Source organism: Papio anubis, chromosome 10, assembly GCF_008728515.1.
Source record: "Papio anubis isolate 15944 chromosome 10, Panubis1.0, whole genome shotgun sequence".
NCBI lineage: Eukaryota > Metazoa > Chordata > Mammalia > Primates > Cercopithecidae > Papio > Papio anubis.
This window is the reverse complement of record NC_044985.1, coordinates 18,725,834-18,746,517: the sequence shown is the minus strand read 5'-3', so window position 1 is coordinate 18,746,517 and position 20,684 is coordinate 18,725,834. Positions and strand designations below refer to the sequence as shown.

At 42.8% G+C, this 20,684-nt stretch overlaps 1 protein-coding gene across 7 annotated transcripts in view; it reads right to left on the bottom strand.

Annotated features, from left to right (window-relative positions):
* The window catches only part of MGAT5 (alpha-1,6-mannosylglycoprotein 6-beta-N-acetylglucosaminyltransferase), a 326,803-nt gene that overhangs the window by 180,938 nt on the left and 125,181 nt on the right, over positions 1–20,684 (bottom strand). For 4 of the 7 annotated variants that reach the window (XM_021924279.2, XM_021924275.2, XM_021924278.2 and 1 more), the window contains exon 2: positions 15,663–16,042. In XM_021924279.2, the coding sequence (XP_021779971.2) occupies positions 15,663–15,903 (241 nt within the window). In that variant the 5' untranslated portion in view covers positions 15,904–16,042. Of the gene's footprint in view, positions 1–15,662; positions 16,049–20,684 lie in introns of those variants that run through there. The other 3 variants (XM_021924276.2, XM_017947892.3, XM_021924274.2) reach the window with 2 other exon arrangements.

The window sequence follows — 20,684 nt, the reverse complement described above, 5'->3', positions numbered from 1 at the left end:
TTCTCAAATGTTTCTGAAGTGGTACAAAAGATCTGTCAAACCACATCTGAAAGATGACAAGGGCCATCTTCATCTGGCCCAGATCCTACTAAATACATCAGTCTGTTGTAGAATGCAAGTCTGACATAAGTTACATGGTATAACTATTTCCAGCTACTTGGTCAACAGGGAAAACTCCTTGTTAGCATCCTGCTATAGCACTACATTGAATTCCTCCTTACAGCACCATAGTTTCTCATACAAAGCATGACACCTCAAGGGTGCAGCAAGATCCCAAAGTAGCCTTTGGATCAAGTTCGTTATTTTTCGTGTTGCATACTCTAGTATGTCCCAGTTTTTTAAAAGTGTTCAATTCTGTTAGTTACATACACTAACACTTCATAAAAGCTACAGCTCCAGATTTTCAGGTCTGCTACATAACCCAGAATTGACTATAATCAGATTTAGGAAATATTTAAAGTAAAGATTAAAGTCATTCATTTGCTCACAAGTATTTATTAAGCTACTACTATGTGCCACATATTATTCTAGATGCTGGGGATATACTCTCATGGTTCTTACATTTAAGAGTTGGTTCCCTTTCTCACACATCTGACTACACATTAAAGAGTACTGCACTTCTCTCTGGATAAATTACAGGAACTCCTTCACCCCTATGGATGCATTTACTATTTGTAGACAAGACTCTCTCCTCTAAAAATTCATAATCACAGAAAGATATACTGACTTGTATGTGTCAGAAAAGCAGATGGGTGACTGCATAACCATCCATGGAAATAGAATCCAGACCCATTTCTGAATTGGGAGTGGGCCAGGGGAAAAGTGCAGAGCGTGGGTAGCAGGACTGAGAAAAGCCCTGAGTTAAGACAAACGGGAAGTTGCAACCTTCCTTTCTCCTGGAAAATAGCAAACTTGTCCCTGAGCAGATGCAGTGATCTGACCATGAAATAAATACACGTGGTCACAAACAGCACAGATCACAGCCAGCGAACCTCGTCAAAGGTGCACCAGCCTGTTCCATTATGCCCATTGAACCAGAAGCAGATGCTGGTGCTGTGCTTCTTGTACAGTGGCAGAATCTTGAGCCAAATAAATCTCTTTTCTTTATAAATTACCCAGGCTCAGGTATTTTTCATAGCAATGCAAAATGGACAACTGTTTTATCTTCACATCCTCCCCATGAGGTAGATGTGAGTCCATTTTACAGATAAGAAAACTGAGGTTCACAGATATTAAATAAGAAGCTGATAAAATGAGGGCTTGCCTCAGGACTGTTTAATTCCCTGATGTCTCAATGGGACCAATCAGAAGTCAAGAACCTGGGTAGAAAAAATAAACCAAGGGTGAAGTTCAGAGTCTTTCATCCATAACACAGTGGTTAAGGGCCTGACTTTGGAGCCAGAGTTCCTAGGTTTGAGTCCCACCTCTGGCATTCTTGTTTCCTTATCTGTAAAAGAGTGACATAAACAACACTTCAGCTTTGGGGTTGTGGAGAGGAGTTAATGAGTTAATATTTATAAAATGTTTTGAACACTGGCTGGCACATAATACGCACTGCATAACCGCCTGTTAAATATATAAGTAAAATAAAGCCTTTCAGTGGAAAATGTTCTCATCCTTCCCAAAGAAATCTCTCCTCAGGTGATGCAAAGCTTTATTGCTTTATCCAAAGGGTCATGAGAGCACTCTCCTCTGCGGTCTGCAGTCCTATGGTCGGCATGACTCAGTCTGTCACAGGCACATCATTAGTTGGCACAGACAGCGGGAGTCAGTCACCTGTTCTGTCACTGAGTCTAATGCATCAACTGGCTCTCCAGAGTTCTGAAGAGTGCCAGAGGCCAGCCACGCAGAAGGGGGCAGTCGTGCCAGCGAGAAGGGGCAATGTTCAGTATAAAGAAATACTCCTCAGTATTTCTTTTCATTTCAGCCTCTTTGCCTAGAGCCTGTGTCATCAAGCCAGCTAGAATCCGACTACGATCTAGATAGCATTTAACTATCACCAGTAATTGTAGTTGGCCAAGCACAGAAGCCCTGGCCCTCTAGTGTGACTTAACTCAGGATTTCTCAACCTCGGCACTACTGACACTTTGGGCCAGGTAATTCTTTGTCGTGGTAACTGTCCTTGCATTGTAGGATGTTTAGCAGCATCCCTGGTCTCTGCTCCCTGAATGACAGCAGCAATTCTCCAGGTGTGACAATCAAAAACGTCTGCAGACGCTGCCAAATATCCCTTGGAGGGACAAAACTGCCCTCATTTGAGAACCGCTGAATTAGGTGCATTCTCTCAAACCCTCTGTATTCCCCACTGCCCTCTGTGAAGACATGGAGAGAGAACTGTGATAGAGGGGTTACAGGAAAGGAAATGCCCACTGAATGAACCTGCATCATGTGTGACTTCCATTCACTGGAGGGACTGCTACAAATACAACGGAAAGTTGCAGTGAGGGAAGTCTGCCTTCCTCCCTAAGGGAGAGCTAACAGAACATGAGCCAATGCTGATGGGCTCTCAATAGACTACTGGACACAGTCCTCAATCCATTGTTACTGGTGATAGTCATTAGTGGAGCATACTCTAGGTAGGATACGAAGTTGTCACACTTATAATTAAGAAGATATTCTCCCTCAGTTCTCAAATTACAGTGACCAGTAAATACGACTGACCTACTATTTCTTGTTGACCCCATCTGCCAAAGATTGACCTTCTTTGACTGTGTGACATGGAGTGTAAAAGGGGATTCATGATGAGGAGGAGGGATCACCATCACCACAGCCACCCTGATATCACCTCCTCTACTTACTTAACTTTCTATATGCCAGGCAGTGTGCTGAGCACTTTAAATGAACTAATTCATTTAATCCTACCAAGACAATCTGAGGAGCATATGATCATCCCTATGCCCCTCTTACAAATAAATCACAGCACAGAGAGGCTAAATAATTTAGCAGAGGTGATTACAGACCTCAGAGGTGATTACAGGACTCAAACCCAGTCTGGTTCCAGGGCTGATGGCTCTTACCCACTATGCTGCACTGCCTCTTAAGAACTACAACGGACCTGTCCACCAGCAAGCATCTCTGACTTGCTTCCCCTGAATCTACTTGTTAGAGAATAACCTCTGGGATTTTGCCATGTGTTCGTGGGAAAACATATACCAACCACTCTTAAGACTCACTCATGCCCCTGTCCTGTGGCAACTCTGGTCACCTGACCCAGTATCACTAAACATCCACCAGCTGACACTGGCAACTACCAAATGCCTCAAGTGATCCAAGATTTTTTTTTAAAATTAAGACTCTTTCTATATCTTCTCCCTTAAAATGAAGATGGAATATAAGGCTACTAAAAACCTTGAATTCTCTAAGCACTTTACCTGGGGAGGCATGTTTTCTCTCCCAATATGAAAGAAAAAAGTTCATTTTTAACTCAAGCAGCTACCCAAGTCACCATTTCAAAGCAGCCACCCCAAGATTAAGGATGTTGTTAATAAAAAACAATGACAGAGATGACGCCAAGCCCTTATCTGTATCATTATACAGTGCTTGGCACATTAAGTATGTGTTATGTAAGTAAACAAATGAATGAATGAAACAAACTATAGTACTCTCAAATAAGGCTCAATAAATTATACGTTTCCAGGCTATGAAATTATTTTGCACCTTGTATTTTACTGTTAAACCTCCAAAAACTGTTAACAGTTTTATCACAATTTTAAAGAAATAACAGGCTGACATGATGGCTCATGTCTGTAATCCCAGCACTTTGGGAGGCCGAGACAGGTGGATCACCTGAGGTCAGGAGCTCGAGACCAACCTGGCCAACATGGTGAAACTCCGTCTCTACTAAAAATACAAAAATTAGCTGGGCGTGGTGGCATGTGCCTGTAGTCCCAGCTACTCGGAAAGCCGAGGCAGGAGAATCACTTGAACCCGGGTGGCGGAGGCTGCAGTGAACGAAGATCGTACTGCTACACTCCAGCCTGGGTAACACAGCCAGAGCAATACTCCATCTAACATAACATAACATAACATAACATAACATAACATAACATAACATAACATAACATAACATAAAACAGTTTTTTTGTTTGTGTTTTAATCTTTTTTTTTTTTTTTTGAGATGGAGTCTTGCTCTGTGGCCAAGGGTGGAGTGCAGTGGCACGATCTCAGCTCACTGCAACCTCCGTCTCCTGGGTTCAAGCGATTCTCCTGCCTCAGCCTCCTGAGTAGGTGGGATTACAGGCACCACCACGCCCAGCTAATTTTTGTAGTTTTAGTAGAGACGGGGTTTCACCATGTTGGTCAGGCTGGTCTCCAACTCCTGACCTCATGATCCACCCGCCTCAGCCTCCCACAGTGCTTGGATTACAGGTGTGAGTCGCCGCGCTGGTCTGTTTGTGTTTTAATCCTAATGGTAACCCTTTTATTCACTACAACTGTACAAAGAATTTCTATAGTTTAATAAAAATGAAAGAACAATATTACTCCAAATTCTTGTATAATATTTTAATATTTCATTGTGTCTTAGTTATTATAGCCATAAAATGAGTCCTCAGCAAGATTATCATTTTCAATTACTAATGAGCTTTTAAAATTTTGTTTGTGGTTCAAAGCCTTCACAATAAAAATTTAATCCCAACATTACTACTGCAATTCTGCATTCCTAAAACTTACTGTACATGATGAAGATGAGATCAAAGTAGTTGAAAAACATTTAAAATGTCTCTCTAGGGAAAGCAGGCTTTGGTTTCTATCATGCCGGCATTCTTTGATAAATGGTAAGGTCGATTAAACTGCACTGGAACAGGTTATTTGACAGCTTCTGTTAAGTTTTCATTTCCAGGAAGCCATGGCATTAATGGGTAAGAAGTGACTGGAAGGGGCTGACAGACACATCCTTGAGCAGACAGCCAAGGAGCTATAACTGCAAATCACACTTTTCTCCATCTCTGGAATTCAAGGAGATGGATGGATCTCAATAGAAAGGAGGGCCCTACTGGTGGAATAAGGTTTATAGATCTATCAGCTAATAATGCGAGACTGCGAGGTAAACCTTCATTTCCCAGATCATCAAAATCAATCCATATTTGAGGAATTATCAAAAACGGCCATGCTTGGGAGCTACGCTGCCCACCACCCCATTTTTCCTGGAACATGCTTCTAAAGCAGTGGTTCTTAGCCCTGCTGTGCATCAGACTCACTTTGTGCAGAGTTACCAGGTTGCAACTTCAATGCACTAAATCCAGATCTGCAGAGTCCATCAAGGATTGGGGCACAGCCAAGGTTGAGATCTACTGTGAAGGTGCGGCTGCCATGATACTATGGCACAAAACCAACTATGCAATGAGCAAGGTCTTATATCTGAACTGCCAAAAATAATTTACATCTGTGCCTGCTCCTAAATCAAATCCCTTTTCACCATGGCTGCCCGAGAGGCAGAGCATGAACAACAGAGCCACAGAGCAGCTTCACTTGCTGCTCTGGAGAAATCGGCAAAGACGGGGCGTTAATGAGAAAGGAAGGTGCTAATGAAAAAAGAATTAACCTCAACCTCTTATTTCCATTGACTGTCAGGAATGTCAAGTTTCATCAATTATATATTTTTAAATTAATTTTAGAGTGACCTTTCCACAGAAAGATAATAGAGTTACAGTAATGACCCAAATAGAGTCCATTTATTATGTACAAGGACATTCAAAGCAGTGTTATTTATAAAATAGTGTTATTACAGATAAGAACTGGAAATTACCCAAACACACAACAAAAAGATTAAATTACATTATGTCAGCCATTCATAAGATAGAATAAATCACTAGACTGTAAACTTAGGGAGGGCAGAGACCAAGTCTGCTTGTCATCTCTGTTTATGGCCACTAGCTATTAATATCAGGAGTTCAATAAATATTTGTTAAGTGGATGGATAAAAAAGGAAAAGTGTACAGTCATCAAAAATACCTAATGGCATAAGGAAATGCAGTATCTTAATTTAAAAAAAGGCATATATTCATGTACATATAGACATATATACACACATGTATGTATCACTTTTTTTTAAAAGAAAAAAGGGAAATCAATCTTATTGGGTAAGATCTGCACTTAGAGGTAATATTTATTCTTTATTCATCTCCATACTGCCTCATATGCTCTAATTTTACATAAAAATTCACATTATTTTCAAAGTCACAAAGGCATTAAGTGTTATTTTAAATATATATACATAGTACATGAATTGTACTCTTAAGAATCGAAGATAGCCGGGCGCAGTGGCTCAAGCCTGTAATCCCAGCACTTTGGGAGGCCCAGACAGGCGGATCACGAGGTCAGGAGATCGAGACCATCCTGGCTACCATGGTGAAACCCCGTCTCTACTAAAAAATACAAAAAATTAGCCGAGTGTGGTGGCGGGCACCTGTAGTCCCAGCTACTGGGGAGGCTGAGGCAGGAGAATGGCGTGAACCCGGGAGGCGGAGCTTGCAGTGAGCTAAGATCCGGCCGCTGCACTCCAGCCTGGGCGACAGAGTGAGACTCCGTCTCAAAAAAAAAAAAAAAAGAACAAAAAAAGAAATCAAAGATAGTGCCACAGTACCCTAAAGTCACGTAAGGCATTACCCACCAGAGACATCTTAGTGACCCTTACTGCCTTATCTCATTTGAATTTTAAAGCCACATGTTGGATAATTTGCCTGCTCCTGAACTGACAAAGGTGGCTTCCACCCTGCAGTGGTCCCAGGCAGCAGATTCTGGACACAAAAGGGCATACAACAATTATCACACAGTCAAAGAGCAGCTCAGATGCTCGGCAACACTGACTAGCCTTCTCTTCTGAGTTAGAACTACAGATTTAAGATTTCACCAGAACTTCTGCCCAGAAGCAAATGTTTTTCCTAAGGTGATGCAGAGGGTGTCATTACTATCGAGGAAATTTCCATGCATTGGAATCTGGTAAAGGATCCTATCTAGGCCTGTTGATGATATTAAGTGCTTTATGGAATCTGTTAACATCCAGAATAGAGTTCTTAGGCTATTCTCTGAATTTTCCTAACATGTAGCCAGCTGCATGGAATAGAAACAAAGACTTGTAGCCTTTTTTATAGAAAAGGTAAGGAATCAGAAGTGCTGAGAGGTCAAGCCTATTGTCATCCATTGTCCTCACCTGACACCAGGGCCCGCACCTTCTTGGAAAGGGTGGCCTTGTACACTACTCCTTCCTGCTCACTGTACCATGCCAGAAACACCACCACCACCAATGCCCTGGTTAGATACGAAGGTGAACTTGGCCACACCCAGCTTATCTCACAGCCCACAGAGGAAAACTGTATCTTTTGAAGAGGGCAATGACAACCACATCTCCTAGTTTAGGAGGGTGGTGGCAAGCCTCACCTCTTCTGAAACAGAGCATATTTCCTCTCACATCTGGTCAGGCTCTACCCCTGTAAAGGCTAAGAACAGCTGCATAAACAGGTTGCTGAAGCCGTGTGTTCAAACCAATGATCAATGTCAGATCTACATGAACAGTTATGGCTGGGTGGTAACAGATGCAGGTACATATTCAAGTCAGAGTTAGTGATAACTAATAGGAAGGAATGCACTTTGATTAAGTACTAGTTGGGCACAGTGGCTCACACCTGTAATCCCAGCACTTTGGGAGGCTGAGGTGGGAGAATCACTTGAGGCCAGGAGTTTGAGACCAGCCTGGGCAAGACAGTGAGATTCCATCTTTAGATAAAATAACTTTTTTGTTTTAAAGTAGCCTAGCGTGGTGGCACGTGCCTACACTCTGGAGGCTGAGGTGGGCATAAGGCTTGAGTCTGGGAGGCGGAGGTTGCTAGAGCCATGATCACACTACTGTACTTCAGCCTTTGTGGCACAGCAAGACTATCTCCAAAACAAGACAAAACAAAAATAAAACAAAAACACCAAAAAAAAAAAAAAAGTACAAGAATAATCTAAGTCAATCTAAGTGCCTAAATAAACTTTGTCATTTGTAATCCTCACAACAAGCCTATGAGATTAAGTGATATTATACTGTCTCTTTTACAAAAGAGGAAGTAAGCTTTAAGATGATCGGTGACTTGTTCAAGGTCACACATCAGTAAGGAACACAACGTGTTCCATCCCTCCAACAGAAACACTAACTACCTTCCAGAATAAACAATAGTTTCCATGTCAGGATCATGCATAATAGCTACTTGGAGCCTCTTAGATGCAGAGCCCATAGGGAATTTCTTCTCATTTCCTGCTTCACTAAAAACATTATTGTGATTTTCAAATGAGTCCCAGCTGTAACTGTACCACACAGAACATCACAGAGTTTCGCCAAGGGCTGCTGCTATTCATTCATGGCTCCTACTATGTGCCAGGCAAAAGGTACTAAGTTCCGGGGCACAGCAGGGAACAAAACAGACCAAAGTCCCTGCTCTTTCAGAACTTACATTGTAAGCGGGAGAGACACACGATCAGCTCATACAACAAATACTTGATGCTAAGTAGCTTGAGTGTTATAAAGAATGAGAGTAACAGTGGGCTTGGGCCCTCCTGTGAAGGAGGGAAGGCTAACTTCTCTGAAACAGAAGGAATGGGCATGGCTGTGTTCTAACAAACTTTATTTACAAACAAAGAAGGAAGAGAGGAAGGGGTGGGGGAGAGCAAATGCAGAGGCGCAGAGACAGGTGAATGCTCAGCCACCATGCAACAGTCTTGTCCTAGAAGACAGCCACCATGCCTTAGTAGACTTGAGAGGGTGTGGAGCTTTTTAGGGTGTCCGCAGCAGCATGAGATCTGCCCAAGCACTTCTGACAGCAAAAGAGCACCAGGACACAGTTGGGAAGAAGCAGAGGGTCATAGAGAGCTATGGCCGCCAGGTAAGACAAGGGACATTCTGAGCCTTATCGTTTGAACATGGCAATGGCAGACTCCAACCCTACACATGTGCGTGCAATCCCTCCTCAATCCAGACTTGAAGTAGTGGTGCTGCATGAAAGAAAGGGTCTTAATGACTGAGGAGTAGAAGAATGAGCCCCTTATTCTGAGTTTACTTCTCCTGTCTAAAACATTCCCAAGGTCTTCCTCAGACCTTTTGACTGGCCTGGGTGTGCTTGTGAACTTGGCCTGACTTTGACGAGGATACTGGGCAGGCTGGACTCTACCACAGGATGGCTGGAAAAGTCCCAAGCCACAGAGAGGCCCATTTTTAGGTTCCAAGCTTTTTAAACCAAAAAGCCCTTTCTTTAATCACATCAGCCACGTCACCATAGAGTAACTAAAGCCTTCTCAGACACACCAAACAGCCCAGCTATTTTTTCCCCTCCCAGTTTCACTCCAAGAACAGTGCATTTCCCTCAAGGGCAGGGAATTTCTACTTTGGCAACAGTGGTTTTCCACATTATCCCACAATAGTCCCAGTCCTCAAAAAAAAAATAAAGACAGAAAGAAAAAAAGAAATCATTCCTATTCCTTGACCATATTTCCCTATTTGTAGGAAGAGAGACACAAAAGAAAAGTGAGGGAAAAAACAAAACAAAACTAAAAAACCCTTTACATGCTTGCATCTTTAATGAAATCCAACCTGTTTTTATTCCTTTTTCACAAGAGAGGTGGAAGGCAACACTTGCAAAAGCTCTCATTGCAATCTCAGAACATTATCTGGATCTGCAACACACAGCAGCTGCTAACCTTTCAGAGCAATCTTCAGCAGTCCTAAATGGTGTTAACATCTTAGATACAGCATCCCAAGCCAATGAGGGCCAATCAGAAGCCCACTTGCAGTTACCTCTCCACTGCTCCCAACCAGCAACCAAAAGCCCTGTGCTGGTTCTCCAACCTCGGTGTATGCCTCCTTAAGGAGAAAACTTCCTTCCTCCCACAGAGAAAGCAGTGAACTATAGGGTGAGGTCGAGGTCTGGTTTCCGCATAAGAACATCCATATTGATACCAGAAGCCACAGCCTACAGGGCTCTGCATGAGCTGCTGGCTTCTCACCGCCTCAAACACCTTCCATGCCACTCCTTGCTCACTTTGTTTTAGCTACAGTGGCCTCCCTTCTACCCTGGAGTGCATATGCTGGCCTTAGGGCCTAGCACACACCATGCCTTCTCCCTGGCATGCTCTGCCTCCACCTCTTTCTTTCCACTGTACCTGGCTGCTCCTTGGTGTCATTTGGTTAAAAGTTACCTCCAGAGAGAGAGGTGACCTTCCAGTGCAAAGTAGCCCCTCAGATATTTTTTATTATTTATTTATTTATTTATTTATTTATTTATTTATTTATTTATTTTTTGAGACGGAGTCTCCCTCTGTCGCCCAGGCTGGAGTGCAGTGGCACAATCTCGGCTCACTACAAGCTCCGCCTCCCAGGTTCACACCATTCTCCTGCCTCGGCCTCCCGAGTAGCTGGGACTACAGGCGCCCGCCACCATGCACCACAAAAAAAAAAAAAAAATACTACTTTTTTTGTATTTTTAGTAGAGATGGGGTTTCACCATGTTAGCTAGGCTGGTCTCAATCTCCTGACCTTGTAATCCACCCGCCTCGGCCTCCCAAAGTGCTGGGTTTACAGGCATCAGCCACCATACCTGGCCACCCCTCAGATATTTTAAATCCTATCCCCATTTTTCTTCCTGGAATGTACTCTGCTATCTGACTTTCTCTTGTTTATTATTTCTTCCTTCCAAAGATAACAAAGCATCTATGAGAGCAGGGCCTTTGTCCATCTGTTTCTCACTGTATGCACAAAATGTGGGGGATAGTCCAGCCAATGACAGACATTTCCTGAAGGACCAGGCTTGAAAAACAGAAGCCAAAGGGCCAGTCTAGGACTAAAAAGCTCAGGGAACCAGGAGACAGGCAGAAGGTAGGGAAGAGCAGGCACACAGAACCGGGAGGTCAAGGAGGAATCAGGCAGCAGGCAAGTGGGATGGGGGTCAGCAGAGAGAAACTGGGAGCCCACAGCTGTTTGAGCCTGAGCTGGCAGCTTTTCTAGGACAGTGCCCCAGCCCAGAGAAGCCAGGGTTAACAAGGTGTGGATGGACCATGAAGGGAAATGTCACCTCGCCTCAGGTTTCCATTACTGTTCATTAGAGACCACAAGTGGACCGGGTCTGTCCAGTTAGATAAGAGGTATCACTAGGGATCAGAATTTGGGTCAGGCTGTTGGAGACAGAGATCAATTCACCTCAGAAACAAGAATCGCATTGACTCGGGTGAGTGGCACCATCCATGACACAATTCCCGAGACGTCACTGGCAGGCATGGCCCCTGCCACACTGGCTGGGAGATGCAGAGGGCTCTGGCTCTATACTTGCCTGGGAGGCAAAAGCCAACACACTCCTCTCTAGACTGACAGAGTAATACACAGAAAAGCCCTCCACACTCCAATAACAAATGCACTGAATGTTCCACACGGGCTGCCCAGGAGATCTTCCAAGTATCACTTTGGAGTTGCCAAATCCCAAAGAAGTTCAGAAGTCTCTTTTAAAATCACCAAAACAAGGATGGGTTGGGGCAGGGAAGATATTCTTCAAGTTCTATTATTGAGTACTAGTCACAAGCCACACTAACAGCCAACAATAAGCACACAATGTCAGGCACCTGACACACAGCACCTTGCTCATGTCTCACAGTCCTTGGTGAGAGGCACTGACACCCCACTTTCAAGCAGTTTTGTGCTTCTAGGGCCTAAGTCATGGCAGGCAGGATGTGGCAAAGACAAACCAGTTGGCTCCAAAACCCATGCTCCTAACCACTACAACTCTCGACCTGCCACTTAGAAGAAGCATTTTCAGAGGCTAGAGAAATGCTGCATTTATATATGTGCACCTTAACACAAGCATGAAAGAGACTTGGGACACACACATACCCACAAAATCCAGTAGATAGAGAGACTCACCAAGAGACTATCTAAGTCAGAGACTGATAAACATTTTTGGTAAAGAACCAGACAGTAAATATTTAGGCTTTGCAGTCTGTATGACAACTACTCAACTCTGCCATTATAGTGCAAAAGCAGCCACAGACTGCATGTAATCAAATGGGCATGGCTTTCTTTACAAACACAGGTACCAAGGAAGACTTGGCCCATAGGCCATGGTTTGATGACTCTGCCTTAGACCATGGGAGTCCTGGGAAGTAGCTGAATCAATAAGGAACTTGATCAGATGAGTATTTAGAATAACTATGGTGACTGCTGATCGATGGATTCAGAATGTTTCAGATGTATTATGAAATAAATACTGGAATTATCATGTTTATCTGTTATTGTATTTGTTACAAACAAGTGGGAGTGGAGGTGTTCCAATTTTAGAGCACAGGTCATAGTTCACCGAGCCCTGCTGCCCTGGAATCTCTAACCAGAAATTCTAATAAATCAGCAATCATCTAAAATCAGCTACTACAATCCCTCAAATACCTACTGTAGACCCATTTATCCTGAAAGCCTCTGATTATACCAATATGGGGATGAGAGAAAGAAGGAATTTTTTTCTTCATTTTGCTGGATTCATTTAAACCAGACACAAATCCCAGCCATACAGGATCAACTCTTCACTCTTTCAAAGCAGATGTGTAGGCAGTGCACTGCACATAGGTTGCATTTATGGCAAAAAAAAAAAAAGAGAGACTGCAAACTAATGGCCCATGCATCCCCAACACCGTTCTGCCAGCCCAGCTACACTACTAAGAATCCTACATTCTCTGGACCACCATGTGACATTAACTGCCAGGGCTGCCTGCATGTCACACAATGTTACTGATACTGACAGATTCCAAGGGAAGCATATGTCATCAGAATGGCTCTCCAGCTTCTAGGACTGGCCCTGGACTATACTAATCCCTAGTACGATCCTCTCGTTCAATCCACATTGTTGGTGCCAGAACTGGAAACCAGGGGTAAGACTAGGCTTTCAAGTTTAAAATAACTAAAATCAGGCCATGCACGGTGGCTCACACCTATAATCCCAGCACTTTGGGAGGTCGAAGCGGGCGGACCACCTGAGGTCAGGTGTCCGAGACCAGCCTGGCCAACATGGTGAAACCCCGTCTCTACTAAAAATACAACAAGCAGCTGGGCATGGTGGTGTGTGCCTGTAATCCCAGCTACTCTGTAGGCTGAGGCTTGAACCTGGGAGGCGGAGGTTGCAGTGAGCCAAGATCATACCATTGCATTCCAGCTTGGGCAACAAAGCAAGACACTATCTCAGAAACAAACAAAAAACCTAAAACCAGTTATCTGCTTGATAACATCCTTAAAAAGATGATGTCAGATGGCGTTTGTGGTTTCCACTCTTAGTACAGTTCTCCAAGGTGGCAGGAAGGAGACAATTATCACATGTCTAAAGACATTTTGACTGTCACAACTAGGGAGCTGTTACTGGCATCTAGTGGGCAGAGACCCCAGAGATGCTGCTGAAATCCTATCCACAATCAAGACCTATTTAGACCAAAATGTCAATAGCACCAAATGAGACACCGTGTCTTAGGAGGATCTCACCATGTGATAACCCCCAATACCTCAAGCACATGCATACAAGTCCAATTAAATTCCAGAAACTCAGCTCCCAAAACCACTTTGATACGTTAAAGTTGATTAGAAGAAAGAGAAAACTAGCAGTGTGAGTTAGAGTTGCTCATGTGACCTGTTTGATTGTTTCTTTGTTGTTTTTGAGAAAAAGAAATTATTTTGCTAAGGTTCATCTACAAAAGTAAGTTGGAATGAATAATTTCTATAGTTTCTTTGAGATGCAAAGTCCTATGATTACAAGCATATAGGGTGGCTGAAATTCTAACAGCCTATTCTGAGATGTTTTTGTAACTTAAAAAATAATATCTCTGTGAGGCTGAAAAGCTAAGACCAAATTATTGTCCTTAAGTAGGGAAGCCTTCCCTATGAGATTTTTAGCAGTACACAAGAAATAAAAACAGCCAAAACAACTGGAGAAATTTAAAGTCTACAAATTTGCTATTTGTGGAGCTGCTTCTTGGCCATAGAAAAGGTTTGACAGACTAAGAGAAACAAGAGAAAATTACCACTGAGCTGTAACTCTTTCCCTTCAAAGCTATAACATGAAATGCATACAACCAGAAACTTTAAAACTGTACCTGTGTTACCTGCTACGTTATATACATTGGTAACACTAATGGTGGCAATCAACTTTATTTTCTGTTGGTTTATCCCAACTACTCTGGAAACGTTACAGAAGTGTGAGTCAATGAGCAATGTTAAAATGCAACTCCAGGAAAAACTACCTAGTTGTTTTTCAGTGTGAGTTCCCACAGTCGAATCCCATTTTTTAAATCCATCAGTTCAAAAAAGGTACCATTTTATTTAGATATATTAAAAGCCAATGCCTACACTTTTAACAGATTAAAAGCAGAGTATGATTATTTACATAGTAAGAACTAGAAAAGAATTTCTACAATGTTCCTTAGAAGCATCTTCTATAATAAATATATACACACACACACACACACGTGTGTATAAAATTTTACATATTTTTAAAAACAAGTTTTTTTCCCCTTTTGGAAAGAAAAAAGTACATGTATAACTGAGTATGATTTCCTGTATCTGAACTCAATCTGCACTGAACTGTTGCTGCACATTTTTGGGAATCACGATTTGAACTCTGCATACTTCAGGGCACCTTCCTTGAGTGGGTCACAAAACAGAACTCCACTTTCTCCACCTCACCTAACCCCATTCTTGTATCTCATCTATACTATCATAGAGACCACTTCAGTGAGACCACTGAAACCTCAATTCAATGATCAGACTCTTTCACTCAACAACAGGTCATCTTCTACAGACCAATTCTGCTCTGTAAAACACAGCATATTCTAAAATCCATTTGCAATTTTTTTGTATTTGTGTATATATGTATATATTTTTTTGTGTGTATATGTAAAATATCAGAAAAATACACACTGAAATGTTAATTGTGGTTATTGCCTGGAGTAGTAGACTTATGTGTAATTTTTTTCTTTTTTTGCTTGTCTACAGCTTCCAACTTTTTCTATATTAAACATAAAAGAAAAATAAGTTACATTCCATATGTGTATCTTTTTACTCTTTATGATTTCAAAAATAATTCTGAAAAAAAAATTCTTTTAAAAAAAAAGCAACAAGTACACAAAGATTCCTTTTAAAGTGAGGGCAATTAGAGACAAGGGCAAGAAGAAGAGCAACATAACCTCAAGAAGCCAAAGATTAAAACTCACCAGGATGCAAGTGCCAGTGTCCTACTTATCGGCTGGAGGGAGGCACACAATTGGCTCTAAGTTTACTGGCTTCCATTCCTCCCCATACTCTTCACCTCACCCCCACCAGCCTTAATTAAGTTTTGTTTAGGGAACGATGAGAATATTTTTCAGCATTCCCTGAACTCACTCCCACATGAGATCACATGGTTCCTGAAATGTGCTCAGGGAGAAGGAGCGAGCTGCAAACACGACCAATAGAGCCCTAACTGTCCTAACCCATTGATTCCAGGGGAAAGTGTGTCTGCATACACCAGGCTCAGAACAATGAAAATGGCACTGCTTTAATTTCCTAAAGATGCCTCTCTGTGTGCAATTCACTGCTTATGAAGGCATGACAAGACCATGTCTGGGAGCTTCTAGGGCCATTTTCAAGGCCAAGGCACACTTTAATGGAGAGGTCCCAGAAACACAGTGCTTACCATAAGCTGTCATGACTCCAGCGTATGGCCCATCCACCACATTCCTGTTTTCTTCTGCCAGTGCCTTGATGTACCTTTTGCTGAGGTCCAGGATCTGCTCACGCAGCATGGAGCTGCTTTCAGGCTGAGTTCGCTGCTGGATGGTAAAGTGCAGAAGCATCATACCCCAAATGAAGCCAAAAGTCACCAGGAAAAAGCCCAGCTTCTGAGAGGACAACTTCCACGGAGTAAAGACAGCCATTGCTCTCCAGCAACTTCACCTGTCCTTGGCTCTTAACGCGTAGAAGATAGACACAAATTCATGGTGTAGGTTCAGTGTGAGAGTCTGCTGGTCTCACTCTGGCTCCTGTGTCAGCTGATTGCCTTTCCTCACTTCCATTCTGCTGTGAAGGAGGAGAAGAATTAGCAAAGTAGTCATGGCACAATACAGCAAAATAAACCAGAAGCCATGTTTTCACTTGAATACCTCTCAGTAAAATGTTAACTCTTAAATTTCCTGGTTCAATACCTTATGATTCAGGATCTGTAAGCTGAGGGGAAATCTGGCTAGGCAACAAGAAGCTAAGCAAATATGAAGGGGAAAGTGTGTGTCTGTGTGTGTTAACAAGTGTAGTGGGGCTGTTCCAGCCTGGACCAAATTCAAAACAGGAAGTTTGTTTTGCAAGGTGGGGAGGAGATGGAAGGATATTTCACTGAATGTCAGCAAAAACCCAAGCAGAGGGTGGAGTCATATCACCATCAGGTACTTTTGTGTGCCTGTAACTTAAGCTTACAAAGTCATTATTATGTGCTTCTGGCAAGGACTAGAACATGCAACTGGTGAGGTGAGCAAGAAAGTGGATGCCCCCTTGCGGGTAACTAAACAAGGAAGAGGTAGATTGCTCCATCTTATTTGAGCATGGCCAGCTTTCACTATCAGTGTTTAGAGATGAGATGGCTCTCTCAGGGCCACCAGGCAACCTCTCTAGGTGCACCAGCACAGAGAAGATATGCCAGAGGTACAAGCGGGGGTACCGCTTTCCCAGCTACATGAGGGAAAGCTATACCTCACTGCTCAGTTGCATGCTGTAGCACAAGAAATGTGGAACACCTGGCAGGCAGATTTTCTGTGGTTCTCACTTTCACTCCCACCATGAGGCAAAATGAGACATTAAAAGGCAGAGTAGTTTCAATATTAATGCAGCCAGATCCTATCTAACGCAAGTACAGACCAGGCCACTCTTCTCAATCAGGGCTTCCAACAAGTAGGACCTGAGCACAGGTGGCAAATGGTTACCAGTATGCCCATCCCTTCAGCCAGAGTCCTGGGCCCAATACCAGTCAGCTTATGAACAGCGCCATTTTCTAAGTGCCACTCAAGGGACAGACTGAGCAATGATCCCGATATAAGGGAGTAACCCAGGATGTACTTCAAAGTGTACATATATGCTTTAAAGGATTCTTCTTTGCAAGTAGCCCAAAAGAAAATGGTAGCAGGATCTTGAAGCAATTAGCTTTCAGAGCCCTGGATCACTGTTGGTCTGCCTCTTACTGTTTTCCCCTTGCCTATCAACAGAGTAACCAGTAGTTGGTAGTACTACTATTAATAAAAATAAATTATAAATTCTAGCTATGTCCCAGACATTGTGACACACAATCTTTTGTGGCTTAGCTCACTGAATCCTCAGAAGTTCTGTATGGTAAGAAGTATGAATATTATCATCTCTGTTTTATGAGAAGCATGAGAAAATAAAGGCAAAAGGTGATTAACTTGGCAAAGGTCAGCCAGCTATGTGGCAGAGGACTGACCATCTAGGCATGGCCCAGGGGTTATTAAACCATGCCCCACCTTCCCTATGTCATCCTCACTCCCCCAACAGCCTGTTTGTATATGGCAGACAATGATATGTATATGCTTAATGGGTCATGAAAAGCAATAAAGAATATGTAACTGATACTCTGTGTAGCCCACAAGGCCTAAAATATTTACTACCTACCTCTTAACAGAAAAGATTTGCCAACCTCTCAATTCTAGACCAGTGGTTCTCCAAACGTGGTCCCAAACTCAGTAACGGCAGCATCGCCAGTGAGAAATGTGAATTTTCAGGCCCCACCCACACCCACTGAATCAGCAACTGGGGAGATGTGGTCCGCAGTCTACACTTTAACAAGTCTCGAGGTGATTCTGATGCACACTCAAGTTTCAGAGCCCTTGACCAGGCAGTCTGATTCCAGACCCATACATTCCATCACTATTCAATACCACCACAATGCCCATTAAAATGAGGCTCAACTTCTGTCTTATACTATGACATAAGTTCCTCTGCCCCATCACACCCCTCTTCCCCTACGTACCTGCTGGTCTGCTCATCACCACAAACCCTGCACATGCTTCCTGAGGGGCTTCCCAGTCTTCACTCGGCTGCTCCTCCCACCCAGCTGGCACATGAGTGCTCTCCATTATGCTGACAATCAAACCCAGCCTGTCTGCCAAACCCCAGCTCCAGTCCCACCTGCCTCAGACCACTTTCCCCAGGGCTCCAGCCTGCAGTGTTCCTTTCCTAGTCTTACAGCACTTTTGACAATGGAATACTATTCAACCAGAAAAAAAGAGAGAACTCCTGTCTTTTGCAGCAACAGGGATAAACCTGAAGGACATTATGCTAAATAAAATAATCCAGGCACAGAAAGGCAAATACTGTACAATCTCACATACAGACGCTAAAAAGTTGGTATCATAGGAGATAACAGAACAGTGGTTACCAGGGGTGGGGAGGAGAGAGGGGGAGGAGAGAGGGGGAGGAGAGAGGGGGAGGAGAGAGGGGGATGGGGAGGGAGTGGTCAGTAGGTAAAAAGTTACAGTTAGGAGGAATAAATTCTGGTGTTCTATTGCACAGCAAGGTGACTATGGTTAATAATAATGTATATTTCTAAAAGAGACAATTTTAAGTGTTCTCACCACAAAAGTAGTGATAATTATTTGGGGGTGATGTGCATGCTAACTACCCTAATTTGATCATTTCACAATGTGTATGTGGACTGAATCTCACATTGTACTCCATTATTATGTATAATTATTGTATCAAATTTAAAAAAAAAATTTAAAACAGGGAATAAAGGAGTATTATGAGTTAAAAACACCGGTCCACCTTGGATTGTTTAAAGTTTCTATGTGTGACTCCATGACATACTTTAGGAAGCCCCTCCTCCAACACACACCTTCCCAGAGAAAGGCACTGACCACAGTGGCACAATAAAGTATCTGCTAAGTGAATATGTCGCCTAGGGCACTACAGGACTTTATTCAGCCCTTCTAACTGCAGGCCAACCAACCAGCACCTGCCCTCTTTCCTTCCTCCACACCGCTCCAAGTTTATATTGAGCATGAACTGCCATCAGGCCCTGGTGACTGAACAGTGAACAAGATGGAATTTCTACCCAAAGGGGCTAACACTCTGAAAGCCACATTACGAACTAGATGCTGCACCTAGCTCCTTGGGAATTGGCTTTTTTTTTTTTTTTTTTAATAACCCATACTCATTACTTAATTTTACCCAGGGCTGAAGGAATTTTCCTAGGGCAAGCCAATGAGGTGCTATATCAAAAAAGGTGATTTTCTTTCACTATTTTAGTAAAGAGCCCGAATCACTGGCAGGAATTAGCTGTCCACTTTCAGACAGGAAGCCCCACTCTACTTCCTCAGTTAACCCTACTAAATAGGCTGCTCAAGCTGTGCAGTTAAAACAAAGATCAAGGGCTAGGACCTGAACGATGCCTTCCTTAGAAGGTAGAAAGCTTCTTCTCCATCCTTGCCTTGGAGAGGGTCCAACACATCCAGATGGTGTATTACAGGGGCAAAGAGATGGCCAAAAAATCTCAGCCTAGGTAAAATTATCCCAGTTCAGAGACATGCAAATTTGAAGTGAAAATCCCTAGCTATGAGGAGTTCAGAGTAGAGTTCTGATTAGTGAGGGCCCAGATTTTAAGTGACTATAGAAGTGCCAGGAAACTTCTCTTCTCCAGTGGTACTTAGAGCTTGAAATGATAGAAACGATATCAGCATACACACAGCACACATAGAGAATCACAGACTGCATCTCTACAATTCCTACTGAGATGACAGAACTTAAGACTTTTCAAAAGCGTTATTCAGGAGACACCTTTATCTCTCACAGTAACAGGTGGACAATGAGGAGGATAATGAACAGCCATCCTCACAGAGAGTCTTGATGCCACAAAATGACAAGGAGGATCATCAGGAATGACCAGACAATTAATGAGGAAGCCCTAGACTAATAGTGATCAAGAAGTTGTTGCTGGAGCTAAGAAGATGCCTACCTCCAGAACTTCTAACAGCTGGGTCCTCTAGCTAACTGCATCCAATGGATACAGTGGGACTATACAGTGGATCTCAGAAGACCTTGTTGCTAACCAGAGTAACATCAGCTCATGGCTGTGACTCCATCAATTCACCTCCAGAAAAAAGTCTGCACCAAGTCTGTTTGCAGAATTAGCCACTTCAACATGCATACCCTCTATCCTCCTATTTCCTAAAAGGGTAGCAATCACCTTGCTCCTTCCCACTCACGCCTCAACACAACAAAATCATCTTCCACCTTTCTAAAGATCATCAGAGATCTCTGGCAAAGAAACGTGTCAATTCTGAAAACAAAAAAAAAGCACATGAAAAAATGCTTAACACATCATTAGTCATTAGAGGAAATGCAAATCAAAACCACAATGAGATACCAACTTCACATTCATAAGGACATACAGATAAGAACAAGTGTTGGTGAAGATGTGGAGAAATTGGAACCCTCATCTACCACTGGTGGGAATGTCAAATGGTGCAGCCAGTGTGGGAAATAATCTGGCAGTTCCTCAAATAGTTAAACATGGAGTTACCATATGACCCAAACAATTCTGCTTCTAGGAATTCTCCCAAGAGAAATGAAAATACGTGTCTACACAAAAACTTATACACAGAAGTATTCAGCAGCAGTATCCATACTCGGCAGTATTATCCATAATAAACAAAAGTGA